This window comes from Sparus aurata, chromosome 18 (genome assembly GCF_900880675.1).
Source record: "Sparus aurata chromosome 18, fSpaAur1.1, whole genome shotgun sequence".
Lineage (NCBI taxonomy): Eukaryota > Metazoa > Chordata > Actinopteri > Spariformes > Sparidae > Sparus > Sparus aurata.
Genome location: NC_044204.1, coordinates 31940496 through 31958706, shown reverse-complemented (window position 1 = coordinate 31958706; position 18211 = coordinate 31940496). Strand labels below are relative to the sequence as shown.

Sequence of the window (18211 nt, the reverse complement as noted above, 5' to 3'; positions counted from 1 at the left end):
AGAGCGCACAGGACGAGTGTATTTATAGTTTTATTATGCAGATGCCATCACCGAGCACCCTCATGTGATGCAAATGCACACACAAACACACACACACACACACACACACACACACACACACACACACTCATTTAAGAATTTAGCATGTTGTGCTGTCTCAGAGCTTTCATTTCATTTTCCACATAATGCTGTACATGAAAGGGATTTCTGGAGCATTAACGTTGTGAATACATCAACAAGCACGTGAAAAACCGAGTGCAAAGAATAATATGAATAATGCACACCTGAAAGAAAAATCTGCTCTTATGGCTGTATGAGCCTTTGATGTCAAGATGGGGGGACATATTTTATAGCTCTAACTAAACCCTGGTGGATTTGGAAGGAAAGAAAGGCTCTGAACCTGGGTCACTACTGATATGAGCCTCTAAGGGGTTAACATGTCCCTGCTAAAGCAGGAAATGGGAGGGGATCCTCCCCCAGACGTCACTGGTGAAAGTGAAACTAAAACTAGCGGAGAACTGAACCACATGTTCTGACTTTTCTTCACAGATCTGACAGACTTAAAAAACCTACAAACCAGGTAAAGTTGCCATTTATCTTGTCTGCAGCCTTTGCATTTAGTGTTTACTAGTGCTTCTTGGTGATTTTAAACACAGACAAACATGAATCTAGATTCACTTTATACAGCTCTAACTTCTTTCATTATTTCACTTTGACTTCCTAGGCATGGCTAGACGAGCTAGCCTAGATTTACCCGAGAACTTTTCTTGTTCCATCTGTCTGGATGTGTTCACTAAGCCGGTGTCGATTCCCTGTGGGCACAACTACTGTCTGGATTGCATCACAAAGCACTGGGACAACAGCCCTGTAATAAAATGCCCACTGTGTGCAGAGAAATACTACAACAGACCAGAGCTCCGGGTTAACACATTACTTGATGAAGTGGCCAAAAAGGTCAAGGATTCTGTTCAAGAAAAATGTAATGGTCCCCCCGAACAAGCAGGAAATGAGAATGTGCTCTGTGAAATGTGTGAACAAACAGCCGTCATGTCCTGCTTAGTGTGTTTACAGTCTTACTGTAAAAAACATCTGAAGCCTCATCAGACAAAGTCAGCTTTGAAGAAACACAAGCTGATCCACCCGGTCGAGGACCTAGAGAGCAGGTTATGCAAGAAGCATGACGAGCCTTTGGAGCTGTTTTGCCAAGGGGATCTAGACTTTATATGCGCCTCCTGTAAAGAAAGCGACCATAAAGCGCATACGATAGTCAGCCTGGAGGAGGAGGCTCAGATTAGGAAGGACAAGCTGGGGAAACAAAGGGCAGACATGAATCAGATGATCGAGGCACGTCAGCAGAAAATTCAGGAGGTTCAAAACACAATGGATGCCAGTGGGAAAAATGCAGCGAAGGCTCTGCGATACAGCGTGCGTGTGATGACTGCTGTGGTGGACTACATCAATAGAAGCAAGGCTGAGCTGACTGAGGTGATCAAGACGAAGCAGGCAGAAACTGAATCAGAAGCAGAAGGCATCATTAAAGAACTGAGGGGAGAAATTGCGCAAATAGAGCAGACCAACCTGCAGCTTAATCAGGTCTCACTCAACAGCAACGCCTTCACATTCCTTGAGAATGTCCTCTCTCTGACCATCAATCTGCCACAGGTTAAGGACTGGTCTGATCTGACTCCTAACAGCGACCAGTTTACCGTGCAGGAAGTCCTGACCAAGCTGGAAAAAACTGTGATGAGAGAAATACGAATGCTGTGTGATCCCGACTTGAAAGAAATGCAGCGTCATGCTGTCGATGTGACTCTGGATCCTGACACAGCATACCCATCTCTCACTGTTTCCGAGGACGGTAAACAAGTCACGCACGGAGACAGAAAGAGGAATCTACCAAACAAACCACAGAGGTTCGATCATGTCCTGAACGTCCTTGCAAAAGAGGGTTTCTCCTCCGGAAAGTTTTACTACGAGGTCCAGATTAAAGACAAAACAGAGTGGGATCTAGGAGTCGCACACCAGTCCATCAACCGGAAGGGTGATATAAGAATCAGCCCCAACAATGGATACTGGACTATTTGGCTGAGAAAGGGAAATGAGATCACAGCAAATGCCGGCCCTGCCATTAGGCTCGATGTCAGGGAGATGCCTCAAAAGGTTGGGGTGTATGTCGATTATGAGGAGGGTCAAGTTTCCTTCTACGACGTGGACGCCCGGGCTCTCATCTTCTCCTTCACCGGATGCAAATTCACCGAGGCGCTCTTTCCCTTCTTCAGCCCCGGTGCTAATGACAGCAGCAAGAATTCAGCCGCCTTGATCATCACTCCAGTCAAAAACAACGGGTGATTTTTTTTGTTTTTGTTTGTGTGAGGGGAAACAAGACAGGATGAGGCACTTGGAGAGAGATCACAATAGCAGAAGGCTGTTTTGTATCTGTGAGACTCCGGCGCGTAATTCTGTTTCTCCCATCCATCAGTGTCAGCGCTTTTGTGTCACTCTGTGTCGCCTGTCAGAGATCTCAGAAGCGCCATGCTGCCACTGGGACATCACTACACAGAGACACACACACACACACACACACACACACACACACAGAAACACACACACATACTTTAAATCTTTAAGTTCTGGCCATTAATTTTAATACTTGAAAGCTATTCTTGCCTGCCAACACGGCCAAACCTACACCAAAGGTGGGTCACATAGGATTTACAAATATTTTACAGCGTTTCTTCTGTGCTGCTTGGACTGACATACTGTATATCAGGTCTGTTTGCTTATGACATGATGGATGGATCCGATCGCTGTAGAAGGTAGAAAATAACCACTACTGTGTTTAAAAATAATATTCAACCTACATGCCATATGCCTCAGGACAGCAAATCTCAAGGTGACCCCCTACTACACAACCTGCAATGCAAAATAATTCAGCACTGTTGTGTAAAATCTGAACAGCACACATGAAATATTAATTAACGTACGCGTACTATTCAGCACTGGATTAGAAATGTTTGCTCCATAATTAACGTTATTCAGTTAAAAGTGTAGTTATGGATGAGTCACGATGCTGGAACCTGTGGGCAAATAATGCAATGTAGTCTAATTAAAATAAGCCAAACCTGCACAGTTCAGGCTTTACAAGTTCAAATGCAGCAAAGTCTGTGTGATTAAGAGAGGCTTAACCAACTGTTTACTGAGAGGAGCCAATTAAGGCCTATCTGTCTGACAGGGAGGCTGTCAACATGATTGGTGTCAGTAAGTGCCTCAAACTGACATATCTTTATGTTAAAGTGTCAGATTTCTAGCCGTCGCAGTGTTTCTGATGGGAAGAAGTCAGGGAGCGTTGACAAAGTCCACATAGGGAGGAAGTCTGGAAACACAGGACATTGTTGATGAAAGTTCTCAGTCATCCAGGTAAATCTAAGTATTGTATCATGATACAGGACCTTTGTCATGTTTATAACAACAGACATGTGGTTAAGGTTTATAAATGATCAAAATTCAAAGTCGGTTAGAAACGAGACAAAAACAACCATTTCTTGAAAAAAAAAATCACAAATGATGTCCTGCTGATGGGAGCGTTCGTACAGGAAACACCTCTGCATACCTTTTCTAGAGAGCATGATTAAAAATGATTGGGTGATTTTTGAGAATCTATCTGTTTAATGAGATTGTTATAATATATATATATATATATATATATAATACGCATTATATGTGACAAAAAACATATTAGGGAGACAGGAAGACTAGAACTGTTGGTAACAACAAGATGCCTGGCAAATGAGCATGTGGAGCTGTTGGTAAAGAACAGCTTTGTATTGCATCTCCGTTATATTTATTAATAACAAACAGCTGTTTTCCTCTGATAATCATGCATTTTTTAAAAAGACAATCATGTAAACTGAAGATGGAAGAAGTCATTTTAAGAAGGGTGTTAGTTATTCAAATGTGAAGATTGATTGCCTTTGTCTCTTTTTAATTATGTTTGACTTTGTACTGTTGCTCAGACAAATCTTTTTTTTTTTTAAGAGGGTTCTCTGAGATCTGAAAAACTTTTATGTTTACTTTTTTTATTCATTTTTTATTTTTTTTTGCTTTTTTGGATGATTGGTACTAAAAGTATGAGACAAATTATTTGATTTGGAAATGATAGTTCTTCTTCTGTCCACTTTTAGAGTAGGATTTACTGAGAAGTATCTGATGTCCTCTGTCTGATGTTCGAGTGAAATGCAATAAACCTGATTTTGGATTTCAGACAGCAATCTGCTTGATTTCCTAATATTGCTCACATGCTTGATAAACTCTCAGAACATTCTAAGATATCCTGCCACTTGAAAGAAGACACTGAACGATGAATTACTTCAATATGCAATTAAAGTGCATCTGTCACGTCTGTCTGCAGAATAAAAGCAGAAATTAGAGCCTCTCTTGACAGCCGGAGATGCCCACAACATACACTTAGCAATTTTGTTTCGCAAAATAATCCATTACGTTTTTTCTCTCCAGGGTAATTTGAAAAATAATACTAATTCTGCCTTTCACAAACGGGGGGGATGAGGTTTTAATGATTTGACGTAGATAATTACATGCCATGTCTAAAAACAGGTTATCTTCAAAATGGGGTTAGACGTGTGCAGGTGTGGAATGAATAGAAAGCTTTGGTTCATGTCACACAAACACGGGTTTGTTTTACTGCTCACAGGTAAATCTTTTTATATTTTACTTAAGTAAAGTAGCAATAACATGCTAAATGAGTGGATGAAGCAAGGATTTAGAATTACTAACATCTCCAATCTACAGTATCAAAGTGCATATTGCTGATATTATCAGTTATTACTGATGGGTTAGTGTGTAAGTAGCCTTTTCAGGGTGGAGCCGGTGTAGCTGAAACACAATATTAGAGAAATAAATATAGTAGAGTAAAAGTACAACACTCACTAATAGTAGTTACTAAGGGTCAATCGATATTGCTTTTAAGGGCTGATACCCATTATTAGAAATCAAGGAGACTGAAAACGAAACTTTGGGACCAACATTCATGTGCAGTAAACATTAAACTTTTTCCGTCAAAATGCTGAACAACAAGTGATAAATAAATGCAAGTACAATCTACTCAAGTGCTGTTCTTATGTACAATTTTGACTTACTTTACCTGAGTATTTCAATTATCTGCTACTTTATGCCTCATCTCCACCAAATCTATTTGATAAATGTAGTTAATACTTTCTTTGCAGATTCAGATCATTCATTGTTTATAGGCAATTAATTGGTGATGTGTGACCAATCAGATATTGTAGGCGGGACAAAGGATACTGCCTCAGAGCCAAAGTAGCACATTTCTAACTTTAGCTTGTTTTGTTGGCATTCTGACAGAAAAATTGGTCGAGTCCCAGCAGTTTCATTTCATCACTGTTCGTGGTAACAGCTGTGTACTGTTTGCTACTTAACAAAGCCGTTGCAATTTAAATTATTTTATCTTACATCAACAATGTTTTTTTGTATTTGATACTCAGATAGCATTGGAATAATACTGATATGCTATGTTTGTTATATAGTGGCCAGAAATCAACAAAAAGGAGAGACAAAGAGAACAGCCATGGTCGAGAGAGATTGGAGTCAGCGTAAATAAAGCAGCGAGTTACAAACATAAAACATTTTCTACGTTACGTTCTAAAGCACAAAACAATCCTACATGAAGGTATGTTGTGTCAGTGCGTGTAGTTCAGCTGTGCTGAACCGACCGACAGACCTGCAGCTCTAAAGCTTCCCAGAGGGGAGGTACGTCAGGTGGGCGAGGGCATTTATTTGTAGCAACGCCAACAGGCAGAAACTTACTTCATGTGCCGGTGACTTTGACCACAATTTGACTTTTTGGATTTGAATACATCGGAAATGCTACTGGGAAGCAGAATGATTTCTTTCTTTTCTTAATGGACTGGCTCTTTAGGTCTACCCAAAATAGTGACCGGTTCAAGTCAGCCTCCCGCAGAATACTTTTAAGTGGTCTGACAAAAGGTCAATGTGCCAGAGACTACTTTTTCAGTTTCCAAATGGCTCTTTCATGGCTGAAAGTAGAGTTTGCTGGCTGAATAAACTGCTGTAAGACGCCTCAACATGTAGTTTAAATGGATAGCAGTATATGAAATGTGGCTGTGATTTAAAACTTTCACGGAAACTCATTATAAAGTGCGCTTGTTTACACATTTTTCACCACTTTAAATGTTCTGTCAAGCAACCTTTCCAGATTGAAAGCAGTCCTTGAGTGTGCACTGTGTGGTTCCAGTGCAATAAGGGAGGTGCTGATTTATGAAGCTAAGCGGGAACACATCACATGTTACCGCTATTGATCCAATCGATGGAGTGAAGTCATGCTCCTCCAACACACCAGCAGCTCTTTTAGCACTCATTCTGCTCACCTTTTTTGTTTAACCAGAACCAACCTGCAGAGAGGAGGCCATCCCGGACTGCTGTGAAGTGCTGATACCAAATAAAAAAAGGATAATTCAGGTGGTTTGTGAGGGGACCCTTAGGCAGTCTTTGTTATGCATTGTTTGAAAGGAGACGCTGCGAGGAGAAGTGCAAGAGTGAATAATGAGAAGTGTAGTATCACCTTCTGCATAAATGAACCACAAAGTGTTTGCAACTGAACAAGTGATAATGTGAGGCATGACCCCAACAACACAAAGCTTTCCATTCAAGTGTGCGCGGCACCTTTGTTAATTACTTTCCAGCTATTACATTGTTTACAATTCAAACTATTTTCTTATTTAATACAAAGGATGATTACATTTGATGTTGCCTGGTTAAAATGAACTCCTAGAGACAATTATATCTTCATTCAGCTGATTTCACTACAGTAGTCTTTATTACCCTCAGCCTGTTAATCAGCAGCTTTATAGGTTGGATATTCTTTCCCGTCTTGAAGTTAAGCCCTGATATATGCAGACAGCATAACATGAAATTAACATATATATTACATATTTTTTTAAATATATGGCTTGATACGTTTTAAGCCATGCTAGCAGCGAGGCTCTAGGGATGGCCTTGTCAACCAATCAGTCCGCTGCTTGGTCGAAGCAGATTGCCTTGAAATTTCATATTAACGGTTCCTTGAGGGTAAATCCTGATGACTCTGGTGATCAACTGATTTCACCTCCAGCAATACCATGAAATGGACACTTGTTGATGACAACTGTTGGATAAATTGGTATCCAGGATGAATTGTTATAACTTCAGTGATCCCATACCTCTTCATCTAGCACCATCATCAAAATGACCATTTTTCCGGTGCTCTATAACCAATTATCTCCAAAACTAATCACATTCCCATCATACACAGTTATTCTGCTTTTGGAGCTAATTAGCAAATGTTAGCATGCTAGTATACAGTGTACAATACGTGCTAAATATCAGCACGTTAGAGTCGTGCTGCTCAGCTGAGGGCGTTACGTAGCATCCAGTCTGAATCTTGAACGTGCATCAAGGGTGTAAATAACTTTCGAAAATAAAGTTGTGATCTCACGACTTCTGGAGACCTGGATCATGTGGGTTGACCTGTATGGAGCCGTTTCATGTTTTGCTGCTGCTGCTGCTGTTGCTGTTGTTGTAGACAGATAGTGAGTAGATAATGACTGAATTTTCATTTTTGGGTAAACTAAAATGGTGTAACAGAGTTAGGTTTTTAACCTCTCAGGCAAGAGCAGTTTATAAACTCCAAGTCTGTATTACTTTTATCCCAAAAGGATGTTTGGATGATTGTGTCACTGAGACTGAGTGTCATAACTACAGTCTCTGAGTACACTGGTCTGGGTAATTACACTGCCTTAATGAATACCAGTATGTGGAAAACACAAGTACCTCATGTGGTGTGTGAGTGTGAGTCTGTGTTTCTGCAGGCGCACATGCCTTTGTCCTACAGTATGTGTATCTAATGAAGTGCCAAATGTAATGAGATAAATCTATCCATTAGGGTCCCTTAACGAGACTAAATCCACATGGCTGCTAATGAGTCGGTGCTCCATCAGTCGTCCTCAGAGAGCCAGAGGACCTGACTAAAGCTGGAGACGACCCGAAGCCAGACAGAATCAGACCCTCTAAGCCAGTAAATCCACAGCTCCAGCTGTTGAAGACCTTCATCATTTAGCTACTGGCCCTTCAGGGAATGACTTCGAGTTAGCAAGCAGCTCCAACTGATAGACACCAGAGTCATAGCCGGCACAGGGAAACACTACTCATCTGTAATCATTGATCTGCCATTACTGGGCCACACTCATTAGCCTGATGGAACAATGCTCTGTAGATTTCTGTTGTTACTGGGCTATTATTAGTTTTCCAGCTACTGCTGTGCTAAACATGTGTTCTCTACACAGGCACTACACGCTGTGCAACAACATGTGGCTAATGTAACAGCATCGGGCTGAAAGAAGTACTCAAGGAACCGGTGTTATGCAAATAATAAAAGCACTCAATTGAAATTCTTTGCTTCAAAAGCTTCGTTTCGTCAAGGGAAGTATTATGCAGTGAACGAGTTCATGTACATTTATCACTGTCTGACAAGAGCTGATGCTGTGTATTGACCTTGCAAGTCGAAAACTGAGGAACGAGAAAAGGAAAAGCAGATTCAGGCAGTAAAAACCCCAGAAACCATTTATGTACTGGGAGCATTTCAGTCTGAAAGCTGCTGTAGTGAATTGGTAGCAAAGTACAAACAAGGCACAGCAGCGTAAAGAGATACTGGATATTAAAATAAGACAAGCGCTGCTTGCTTGTCTACAAGGATTGACAACTACCAACGTAACACCAGTTTTAAAAGACAACTGCCAGTTTTGTGTGATGGAAGTCAGTCCGACAAGGGCTTCATGTTGTGAATACACAATACTCATGGGTTCCACCAGTAAAATCATTTCTTGAGCCACATTCCTATAGGTCTGTTTTTGACTGAGATCTGGCCTCCTTCATTTTTAATCATGTTTATTCTTGCTTTTTAAACAAGACAGGAGTCCGTGGCCATGCTAGAGGCTCTGTGAGGTTATTCTCAAGTACAGCTGTGCTTTGGACTGAGGTTGGGAAAATAATTCAAACTGGTATATGACCTCAGACTCGACCAGACCAGTGATATTGAATTTCACCACCAGATGTCGCCTGAGACTCAGCCTCTCCCAATAGGAACATAATGAGTGCCCATGATTTAGAGCGTAGCGGCAGTACAGTCCATCAGGGCAACTGCAACACGTTTTCATGTCTCGGTACGATTCTACTTATCTTCTTCTACAGTCGGACATCGTCAGCGTCAGTTCACGTAGTTGCGTACGTGACTGTTCAATTTGACACATTCCTGGTAACATTTCACATTGACAACCTTCTTAAGTAACAGGTTTTTGTTCAGGGAAATGCAGGAGGGCTTTTCATTTGAGACAGACAGATAGTACAGGAAGTGTTGAGATTACATTAGCAGCGTAATGTAGTAACTTAGCAGGACAAACAAGAGCAGCAGATCAAAACGAGGTTTCGTACAGCAGGCTACAAAATGAGCTTGTAACAAAATGTAACTGCCATCTCAAAGCCAATAGTGTGGCTACAAACAGAAATAACTTTTGCTATCCAAGTTCAACAACCTTCAAATCCAGATTTTGCAATAGAAAAAAAAAAGGTTGGTTATTGTGCATCCAAGTCAACCAGGAGTGCAGAAGGATCACACATAATGTATGAGTTGCAATTTTGGTGACAATCAAGCTACTCAATGTCTGCATCAGGAGGGATGTTTTATTTTCATGGTCATGAAGCACAGAACTGGGGCAGAGAAAGTTCTGTGGTTCTGGCCATTTTCTTCTATATAGCACACCCATTTATAGGTCAACTACACATGAAATCCAATTCTTTGATGTTGTGTTTCACAAAATTAAATTTACGGCAAGCTGTTTCAAGACTTACATCACAAACACACATACATGAATCTTAATAGGAAGACATCAAACCATTATAACACTTAAAGGTTTTCCCCTCAAAGCTGTGAGTGACGGTAGCAGGTGGTGCCATCACGATAGTAGTGCTCTTATGCCGCATTAATGGCAGCTTTATTGTCACAGTGTTCATAACTTGACGGAGAGAAAAAATAATGGATTGCTGACTTCGCTCTCTATCTCTAAGATGGAAGGGAAAAAAGTCGGTGGCTTTTCCAGTGACAGATCAGATTTGTGCTCCACAAAGGCTTTGATCTTAAGGCTTTCTGACAGGCTTTAATCTGAGCAGACCACACACACACACACACACACACACACACACACAAACATGCACACACACACACACATACACATGCATTTCCATTGAAGCCACAATATACAAAATGGACTTCATTTCCTTCCAGCTGTCTTTTTGTGGTTTTAAGAGTACAGCGACGATGCTGAAGTGAATTCTGATGCTGGTTGACAAATAATAAGAAAGTGTCATCAGAAAGGGGAAAATAAATTGTGAAAAGCATGCTACGCTCATCTGTTTTCCAACAAATTTCGGTGAGTCATACGGTACTGTAACTCCAGGACTCGGCTTTCTCTGCCCATTGAAGCTGTTGTCACAAAGATTGCTTTTATAAATGTGGCTTATGCACCGTTTAGCTATTCTCACTGGGTTTGTTGCGGCAGGTGTGCGTCTCCTCCAATTTATATTTCTGAACAAAGGAGGGACAGAATGTAGAAAGAGGAGGACCATTGTTAGGAATACAAAAGCAAAGAGAAAATGGTAAAAAAAAAAAAAAAAATGAGAGGAAGCTGATTTTACTCATCTTCAAGCACTCATGGTTGTATTATCTGAGTGTGGCGAAGAGAAAATAGCAGCACCTGGATGGAGGAAAGCAACCTCAGTGTGGGAAGAATTGATTTAAGTCTGACAAACGTAACTCACCTCTGCTAGAAACATGTAATGTAAACATGGTGTTACCTTGCTTCATATTATTAGACAGGGTTTGCTGTATTGTTCACATGCCCACTGATTTGTACTATTATATACTACACAGCCCTTCCTGTGAACCCATACTAAAAGAAAACACTGCAAACATACTTGCGTAACTCAGGACTCCAGTTACATTTATGTATCGTCCTCGCCTCTGTTCCCGCATTTATGTGTCTGCGTAAACAATCTGTTGTAAAAGCCTCTGCATTATGCTGCGTATGGCTTCCCCTGCTGCAGCATAATGAATGAGATGAGATCTTATCAACATGAGATCTGCGTCAGACTCTAATTGGCATCCCTCTATTGCACCAGCTGATTCAACTAAATGACACAACTGGCTTTTTACACAAAACACAAAGTGCCACATACAGTGAGAGGGAGAGGTAATATAAATGACACGTTTGAAGGAAATACTGTTGTTGAATACATTGAGCTTGAGTTTGTTTTTAAATACACACTGTATAGTCTTCTTAAATGTATTACTGAAGACATTGTGTTCTGATTTTATGAACAATGCCTTGATGGTATTTTTGAAGGTTTTATTTTAAAATGTATACGTTTACATTGTTGATTGCTTTGTTAGTGGAAGTTTTAATGACAACTGGATTCACTAAATCACCACTTCGAAATGAGCTGGTAGCAACTGTATTGAGAGCTTTATACACAAACTTGACAATGGAGTCAATTTCCTGAGTTAAGAAATGGTTTCTTAATCTTTTATTACGTCTGCCAAAATCTTGACCTAACAGATTTAGAGATGTTTATTTGATACATGAGTAGGCTTGATGAATTACAGGGGAGTGTTGGGCCTTGGCAGAGGAATGCATTCTACTGAGTACTGAGTACTCTAATTCTTTATTTTAATTGATACAGGTATGCATTAGGATGATAAAGCTGCCATAAATCAGAAACGTAAAAGAGTTGCTTTCTTTTAACTAGAGCCGGGCTGATACTCGACTTTTGGGGCAGATAGATGCTGAGAAAGGGGAGTAAACAATTCAAACATTAATACATCAGCCGGCATATTTTTTGCAATGATCCGTCAAATATGGTTATCAAACAGTTGCGTCAAATATATGTAACAGAGGCAAAATATTTTACAGTTTAATAATAAACTTTGTCGACATGGGTTTCTCAGGTGGCGTGGGTAAATCCCAGCATGCACTGGGCACGAGGCACAGAACATGTCGTATTGTCGAGATTACTATCATTATGGAAAAGAAGATATATTTTAAGCAATCTCAGCTGCTTACAACAGTGTTCAAGATTTAAAGGCATTGCACTGAGGTCAACACTTTCGTTGACTGGGGAGAAACACTGTTTACTTTACGTAATTGGTAACACTAGCCAGCAGCGAGACTGAAAGAAAGAGGGTTTCACATGCCACTTCTCCCCATGTGGACCCCCTTATCTCTACCTCTGGGAATAAAATCTGAAACAGCACAGAGACCACACAGATATCAGCTTTGATGGAGTTGTTGGTGACTGTCTCTGGCAGGAGAAAAATGAGCCATTTAGCCAGCCAGTAAGAGTTTTCAGAGGCCATGTTCGACCAGAAGCTCCGTCAGTGACTTAGTGCTGTCCTGCAAGTGCTGATATTAGTTAACTTGGTGCCCCTGTGTATCTGTGCCAGATTGTAAATCCAGACCAATTAGTGTCACCCCGACAGATGAGGACATGAAGCAACACCTTTCTGTCTTAAGGGCCCTCTTCTTTCTACTACTCATAATGCAATTAATTAGAAAGCCCGTCTTTAATTAGACAGCACACTGGACCTGATTAAAATTAGGCTTATTGGGTGAGCGTTTGCACATTACACACACACACACACACAGGCAGCGACTACAGTACAAGCGTGAGGACACAAAGACCTCACGACAGTATTTTGGGGCAGTGTGCATGAAGGAACTGAAGGCACATGAGTTTTTTGATTGGCGGGACTGTTGGCATGGTGAGAAGCAGGCGGATGTGAAATCTCCACTGTGCAGCTTCCTGGTTTTAGCTGTGTGACCTCCAAACAGTCCAGACAAGCAGAGCCGGGGGCTACAGCAAGCTAATCAAAAACAGCCAAGACCAAACAAGGCTACCTCTTTCAGACTGTCTCAAAATAACAGGATTATAGTTTATCTCTCACCAGCAGTTATTTGATGCCGGTAGCATTTAAATTACATTCCATCTGGAAACATCCTGCCAGACAAAGTGAGCAACTGTAATTCCAGGTAGTAGTCCTCCGTAGCACAACACAACAATAGCATTGGAGCATTAGAGAGGACCGTCTCCTCATTCTGTGTCATACTGTAGCGAGATGGTATTGTCAGTACCTGGAGGCAGAGCGATTCTTTTCCTCTTCTTGCCATTTTCAGCAGAGTTTTCCAGGGAAGGATGCTCGCTCACCAGCGGCCCGTTTGAGCTGCTGAAGAGGAGAGGCTCGCTGTTGGTCGTTGGGTCAAAGGGCAGAGCGTTGAGCCCTAAAAAATTACAGCAGGAACCAGGTCAGACAAAGACAACACAGCAGTATATTAACATCATTTAAATATTTCACTTTTAATATTTCACAATTCTAAAAATGTGAAAGAAATAAAAACAGAAAAGAACAACTTGAAATCTGAAAAAATGCCATAGAGGCTTTGAATCTCACATAAGTATTTCTATCCTGGGACGCTAGGCCTGAGCCTCTAGATCTTACCTCAAATGTATTATTAATGCGGGCAGACCGTCTACACACACACACACACACACACACACACACACACACACACACACACACACACACACACACACACACACACGGACGTATTATGACTCATCAAAATATAAAAGAGTCTGGACTTTAATGCAAATCAACCAAATCTGCCTAATGGTTTAGAGACTGTCCTCTGTCTTATTATCCTGTGTTCCCTGAACACACTGAAGAGTCAGACACACGGACTGAAGCTGTTATTGAAGTTACATCCTCGACGTACCGACACAACAGTAATGTGGGAAGTAAATATGATCCAACACATCTGCTCTTATCCAGCACATTTAAGAAATATATGCATGTTTGTTTATACAGACAACAGTCCAATACTAATACTAATGTGAAATATACATTAAACTCAGAAGCACCTGATTCTGCATGTCTTTGTTTTCTGAGGAATACAATAGATCGGGGTGAAGACGAGTAAATCCTCCTCTCTCAGGTCCTGTCAGCTTTATTGATCCCTCACAGGGGGATGAGACGCCGTTTCATGTATCAAACTCAGTCCTGTTGATCTCAAAACAAGCTTTTTGTTGTTTGTGAGTTTTTGTTTTGGTCCATTGCATTTATCTGCGTGTTTGTGGGGGAGTGACTGAATATTGTTCCCTGACAGACTCCAGACATCATCATTTTGGCAATTATTAGACGGATGATGTATCTTTGCACTTTCAATACAAGAATTTACATAATTGATTTGATTGTGGCATTGCCATGAAAGGTCAGAATTATCTACGCAAATGTGATCTCTCAGTTTCCCTCTGACACTTGCATCCATCTCTAGGGCTCATTATGCTCTATTATTGTTGTTGATAACATGGAAGTACAGGTGAAAAAACATTTGCAGCATTTAGATTCAGTTGACCCGTTTATTTATTTTTGCTACGTGCTCAGAGGGTCAAATGATCAGCAGCTAATTTGCTCTTCTTTCTTCTTTAACTGTCTCAACAAACTCACTTTCAGAGCTTTAATTGTCACAATAGGGTCTCATTTACTGTAACTAATGTCAACAGCACTTCCTCAGAGGACACATCTGATTGGACATGCTCATTTTCTTATCAGGAGCGATACTATGACGTGTGTTGAATGATGCTGGCTTGTTAACACTTTGGAGAAGTAACCACCTCGTCCTGATCAGTCCGGGGCTTTTTATCCCCCTGTTTTTGTTTTCAAGTTTGCATGGAGGTTGGTTCCACGTTCAAGACTTTTCTTCTGGAGCCTTTTATATATCTATGTTTTGCTGCAAATGCGGCAACATGTCCCCCCCGCCTGCCCATTCTTCATTCATGCTGTATGCATTCACTGTTCCATTTGTCCAATTATGAACAGAAATATATGCCAAAATCGTGCTCAGCAATTATTAGCCTAAAGGCATGTTTTAGCCTTTATGTTTATGTTCCCTGTTCTATTCGTGCTCTGTTCAGTCCTCTGCATTGTTTTTTTTCTTTCCCCTCGTCGGTGTAACTAATGCACATCAGGATGCACAGATAGTTGCCTGCAGATGCTGACATGAGATTGGCTTCATGCATTTATGGATGCAGCCCAGCCTCTAAATCACTGTTATGTCTCATTCCATATATTGGACAAGACCAGGCCTATAATGTGTTTACAAGAGATTTTAATAGCCGCCTTCATTCAGCTGAGTTTCTTCCCCATTCACTATTAGACAAGGACAGATGGAGCCTCTCTCTGCATGCTCCTTCACCAGTCTGTCCCTGTGGTTGTCTGTGTGTTTGTGGGTTTCTTTGTACACATATGCAGCATCTATCTATCTATCTATCTATCTATCTATCTATCTATCTATCTATCTATCTATCTATCTATCTATCATCTATCTATCTATCTATCTATCCATCCATCTCTCCATCCATCTATCTATCTAAGTAATCTGGGTTTTCTGCTGCTTTCAGAAACAGTAGTAAATATTTTCCTTTGGTTTTCTGTGGTTGGTCTTCCAAAGCTAAAAGAAAACAATTACAACGTGTTATGACGGAGTACCATAGCACAGTCTCTGGACATGTCTGTTCAATTTCCTTTATGCACGTTAGGGGACAAAACAAACAAGCACATCTGGAAAAGGGGTCTGGAACAGAATATAGTTGAGTGGGACTAATAGAGTAGCACGCCAAGTTGAGTGGATCCAAGGTTCAATACTGGCCACTCAGTTCAGTTCATTTTAATTAAAGGCTGCAGACTACAGTTTCCTGATGGGCTAAAAGGTCAGTGCCATCTTAAAAAAGTCTCAAAGTTAATATTATGTCCCTCTTTAAGTTGAAATAACTCACTGACATTCATATCACCATGCTATCTACTTGTAACGGTGTAGTTTTGTAGTTAATAATGATACAATGCGCTGATGTTAATAAAGTTATTCCAGAAAACAAAGATGCAATTGCATTTATTGCAGGCAACATCTAAGTAGCTACAGTAAATATCTTTTCTGTTCCCTGTTAAGCCTTGTTGTTGTTCTGACTGGTTTTTTTTACATATACATACATAGATACATGTGGATATTATATCATTCAACATGAGTTATCCTACTATGTAACTCAATACAAATTTAATTTAACATAAAAAATATGTATCTGCTGTTTATGTTACACTTCTATTTCATCAAGGTTTTAGGGCAAATAATCTTTTATTTCTGTGATTGTCTGTGAATGTTTGGATTATTTTCTTAAAGGGGCTCTGTGGAACGTCTGCGTTGTGCTGGAAGCTGGTTGTATGTTTATGTTAGCGGACTCCATTTCTAAACTAACGTTAGCTACTGTTGCTCTTTGTTAGCGGGGCGAACAGTGGCGCTGAGACGAGGAAATCAAAAGTCCAGCAGCATTAAACAAAGCAAGAGAGGCCAGACAAAGTGATTAATACATGTTCATTGCTTCAAATTGTTACTTAGAGTCTACTTTAATCAATTGTATTAATTTGTCGTGTTGACTTTTTCCTTGAGCCAAGATATTCACTTTACAATCACATAAAGAAAGTTTGGTATTTTTGGTGTAAATGTTTGAATACAACGCAGATTAAACACTTCACTCCTGTAACACTGTTGGGCATTTTTTTTAAAAAGAATGAAAATCTATACAACAGAGACGTTGTCTTTTATTCAACTCATTCCCCTTCCTTGTCACACCCTGGTGCCTACCTTACGCACAACGCAACTTGACTATCTGACTGCTGAGTCAAATATTCAGCTGAGTTTGTGCAAGTAGCACATACTGTAGCCTCGAGCCACTAGCCTCAAGCAGAGACGAGGTCCGCTACCCTGAACACCACGACCCGGGATTCTTTTTTTCTTTTGCAGCCTTGTAGTCTTTCTGCCGCATTCAACTTATTGATCAGTTTATCAGATTTCCCACAGCTCACTCCAGAGCCACAAACAGCTTTAATCAACTTCTTTCACACACGCAGTAGAATTACCCAAGACCTAAAGCCGACTTTGATGGGTGATGATAGTGAGTTTCCCTTTAATTATTGCTGATTATTTTCCTGTTGACAAACGTAATGTTTTCTGTGAGTGTAGATGCTGAAAATGTTCATAAAAGGGGGAAAGGAAACTAAAGAGAAGGGATTTGGTGAATTGAAGACATCCATATGTGCTCCTCTTCTAACTAAAGCCACAAAACTAACAAAAACACTTTTTTTGGATTTGAGCTAAGCGGTAGTCTCAGCAGGCAGGCGAGTGAATATTTATGCCAAAATGATGAACCACAATTGTAGCACGCCACCTGATGCATTTTAACACCATCCAAGCTGCGTCAATTGAGTCCGCATTCAGTGCATAAATGTAAGGACTGTTAGAGAATGAGTGAATGAAAGTGCATCACCTTCACCATCACCTTAGGAGTCTGTGACGCCAAAACATGTTAACCGTCAGCCCTCCTCCTGTAAACACAGTTCTTCAAATTGACTCTGTTGCTTCCCTTTTTAGAATACAAAGTCCTTATCAAAACCTCCCTCTGACAGTACATGTGAATACTAATGCAAATATTCACGCATGATGGGCCTGCAGCTGTATTTCTCCCCAAAAAGTCCTCCAGCACTCTGCTGTCTGTGTAACGCAACTGTCTGGGGTTACATCAAACACACCTACGCACACCCTTTGACACACCGCATCAGTCTGTCTTCCCCGGGATGTCTGCGGCCCATCAACATCCATCTGTCTGGGATTTCTCTCCCTCGCTCGCTTTCTCTATCTCTGGTGCCGCATGACAGACCGAGCAAAGTGTCAGTTCATCTCCCGTTGCTGATTTGATATTGCTGCTGTCAGTCAACAGGCTGATCTTTGTCAACTTTTTATCCGAGACATAAAAAGCATAAAAAAAGGGGAAACACAAGGACCAAAAGATCACAGTTTGTGAAGGAGAGAGAGGAGACAGTCGGCTTGCACACAGGGATGCTGCAAGAAAAATTTGGGGCCTCAAAACAAGCCTCTTCCTGATGTGACCGACATCAAATAGCAACCCCACGCTACTCTAAACTATCTATGGAAAGTTGTGACTGTTTATTTAACCAGCTGGCTGT

At 40.8% G+C, this 18211-nt stretch overlaps 2 protein-coding genes across 5 annotated transcripts in view; one reads left to right on the top strand and one right to left on the bottom strand.

Moving 5' to 3' along the window:
- Positions 1-18211, bottom strand: part of LOC115568979 (ecto-NOX disulfide-thiol exchanger 2-like) — a 179201-nt gene that overhangs the window by 117103 nt on the left and 43887 nt on the right. For 3 of the 4 annotated variants that reach the window (XM_030396780.1, XM_030396781.1, XM_030396782.1), the window contains exon 2: positions 13272-13418. The exons of the other annotated variant lie outside the window; for it this stretch is intronic. In XM_030396780.1, coding sequence (XP_030252640.1) covers positions 13272-13418 — 147 coding nt within the window. The remainder of the gene's footprint in view (positions 1-13271; positions 13419-18211) is intronic. 4 annotated transcript variants of the gene reach the window in all.
- LOC115568980 (E3 ubiquitin-protein ligase TRIM39-like) lies at positions 512-4260 on the top strand. Its single transcript, XM_030396787.1, has 2 exons — positions 512-580; positions 725-4260. The coding sequence occupies exon 2, from the start codon at positions 727-729 to the stop codon at positions 2347-2349; it is 1623 nt and encodes a 540-aa protein (XP_030252647.1). The 5' UTR covers positions 512-580; positions 725-726; the 3' UTR covers positions 2350-4260.

Bases quoted from the DNA above. Each gene is read 5' to 3' on its own strand.
- LOC115568980 (XM_030396787.1), top strand. From the start codon at position 727: ATGGCTAGACGAGCTAGCCTAGATTTACCCGAGAACTTTTCTTGTTCC.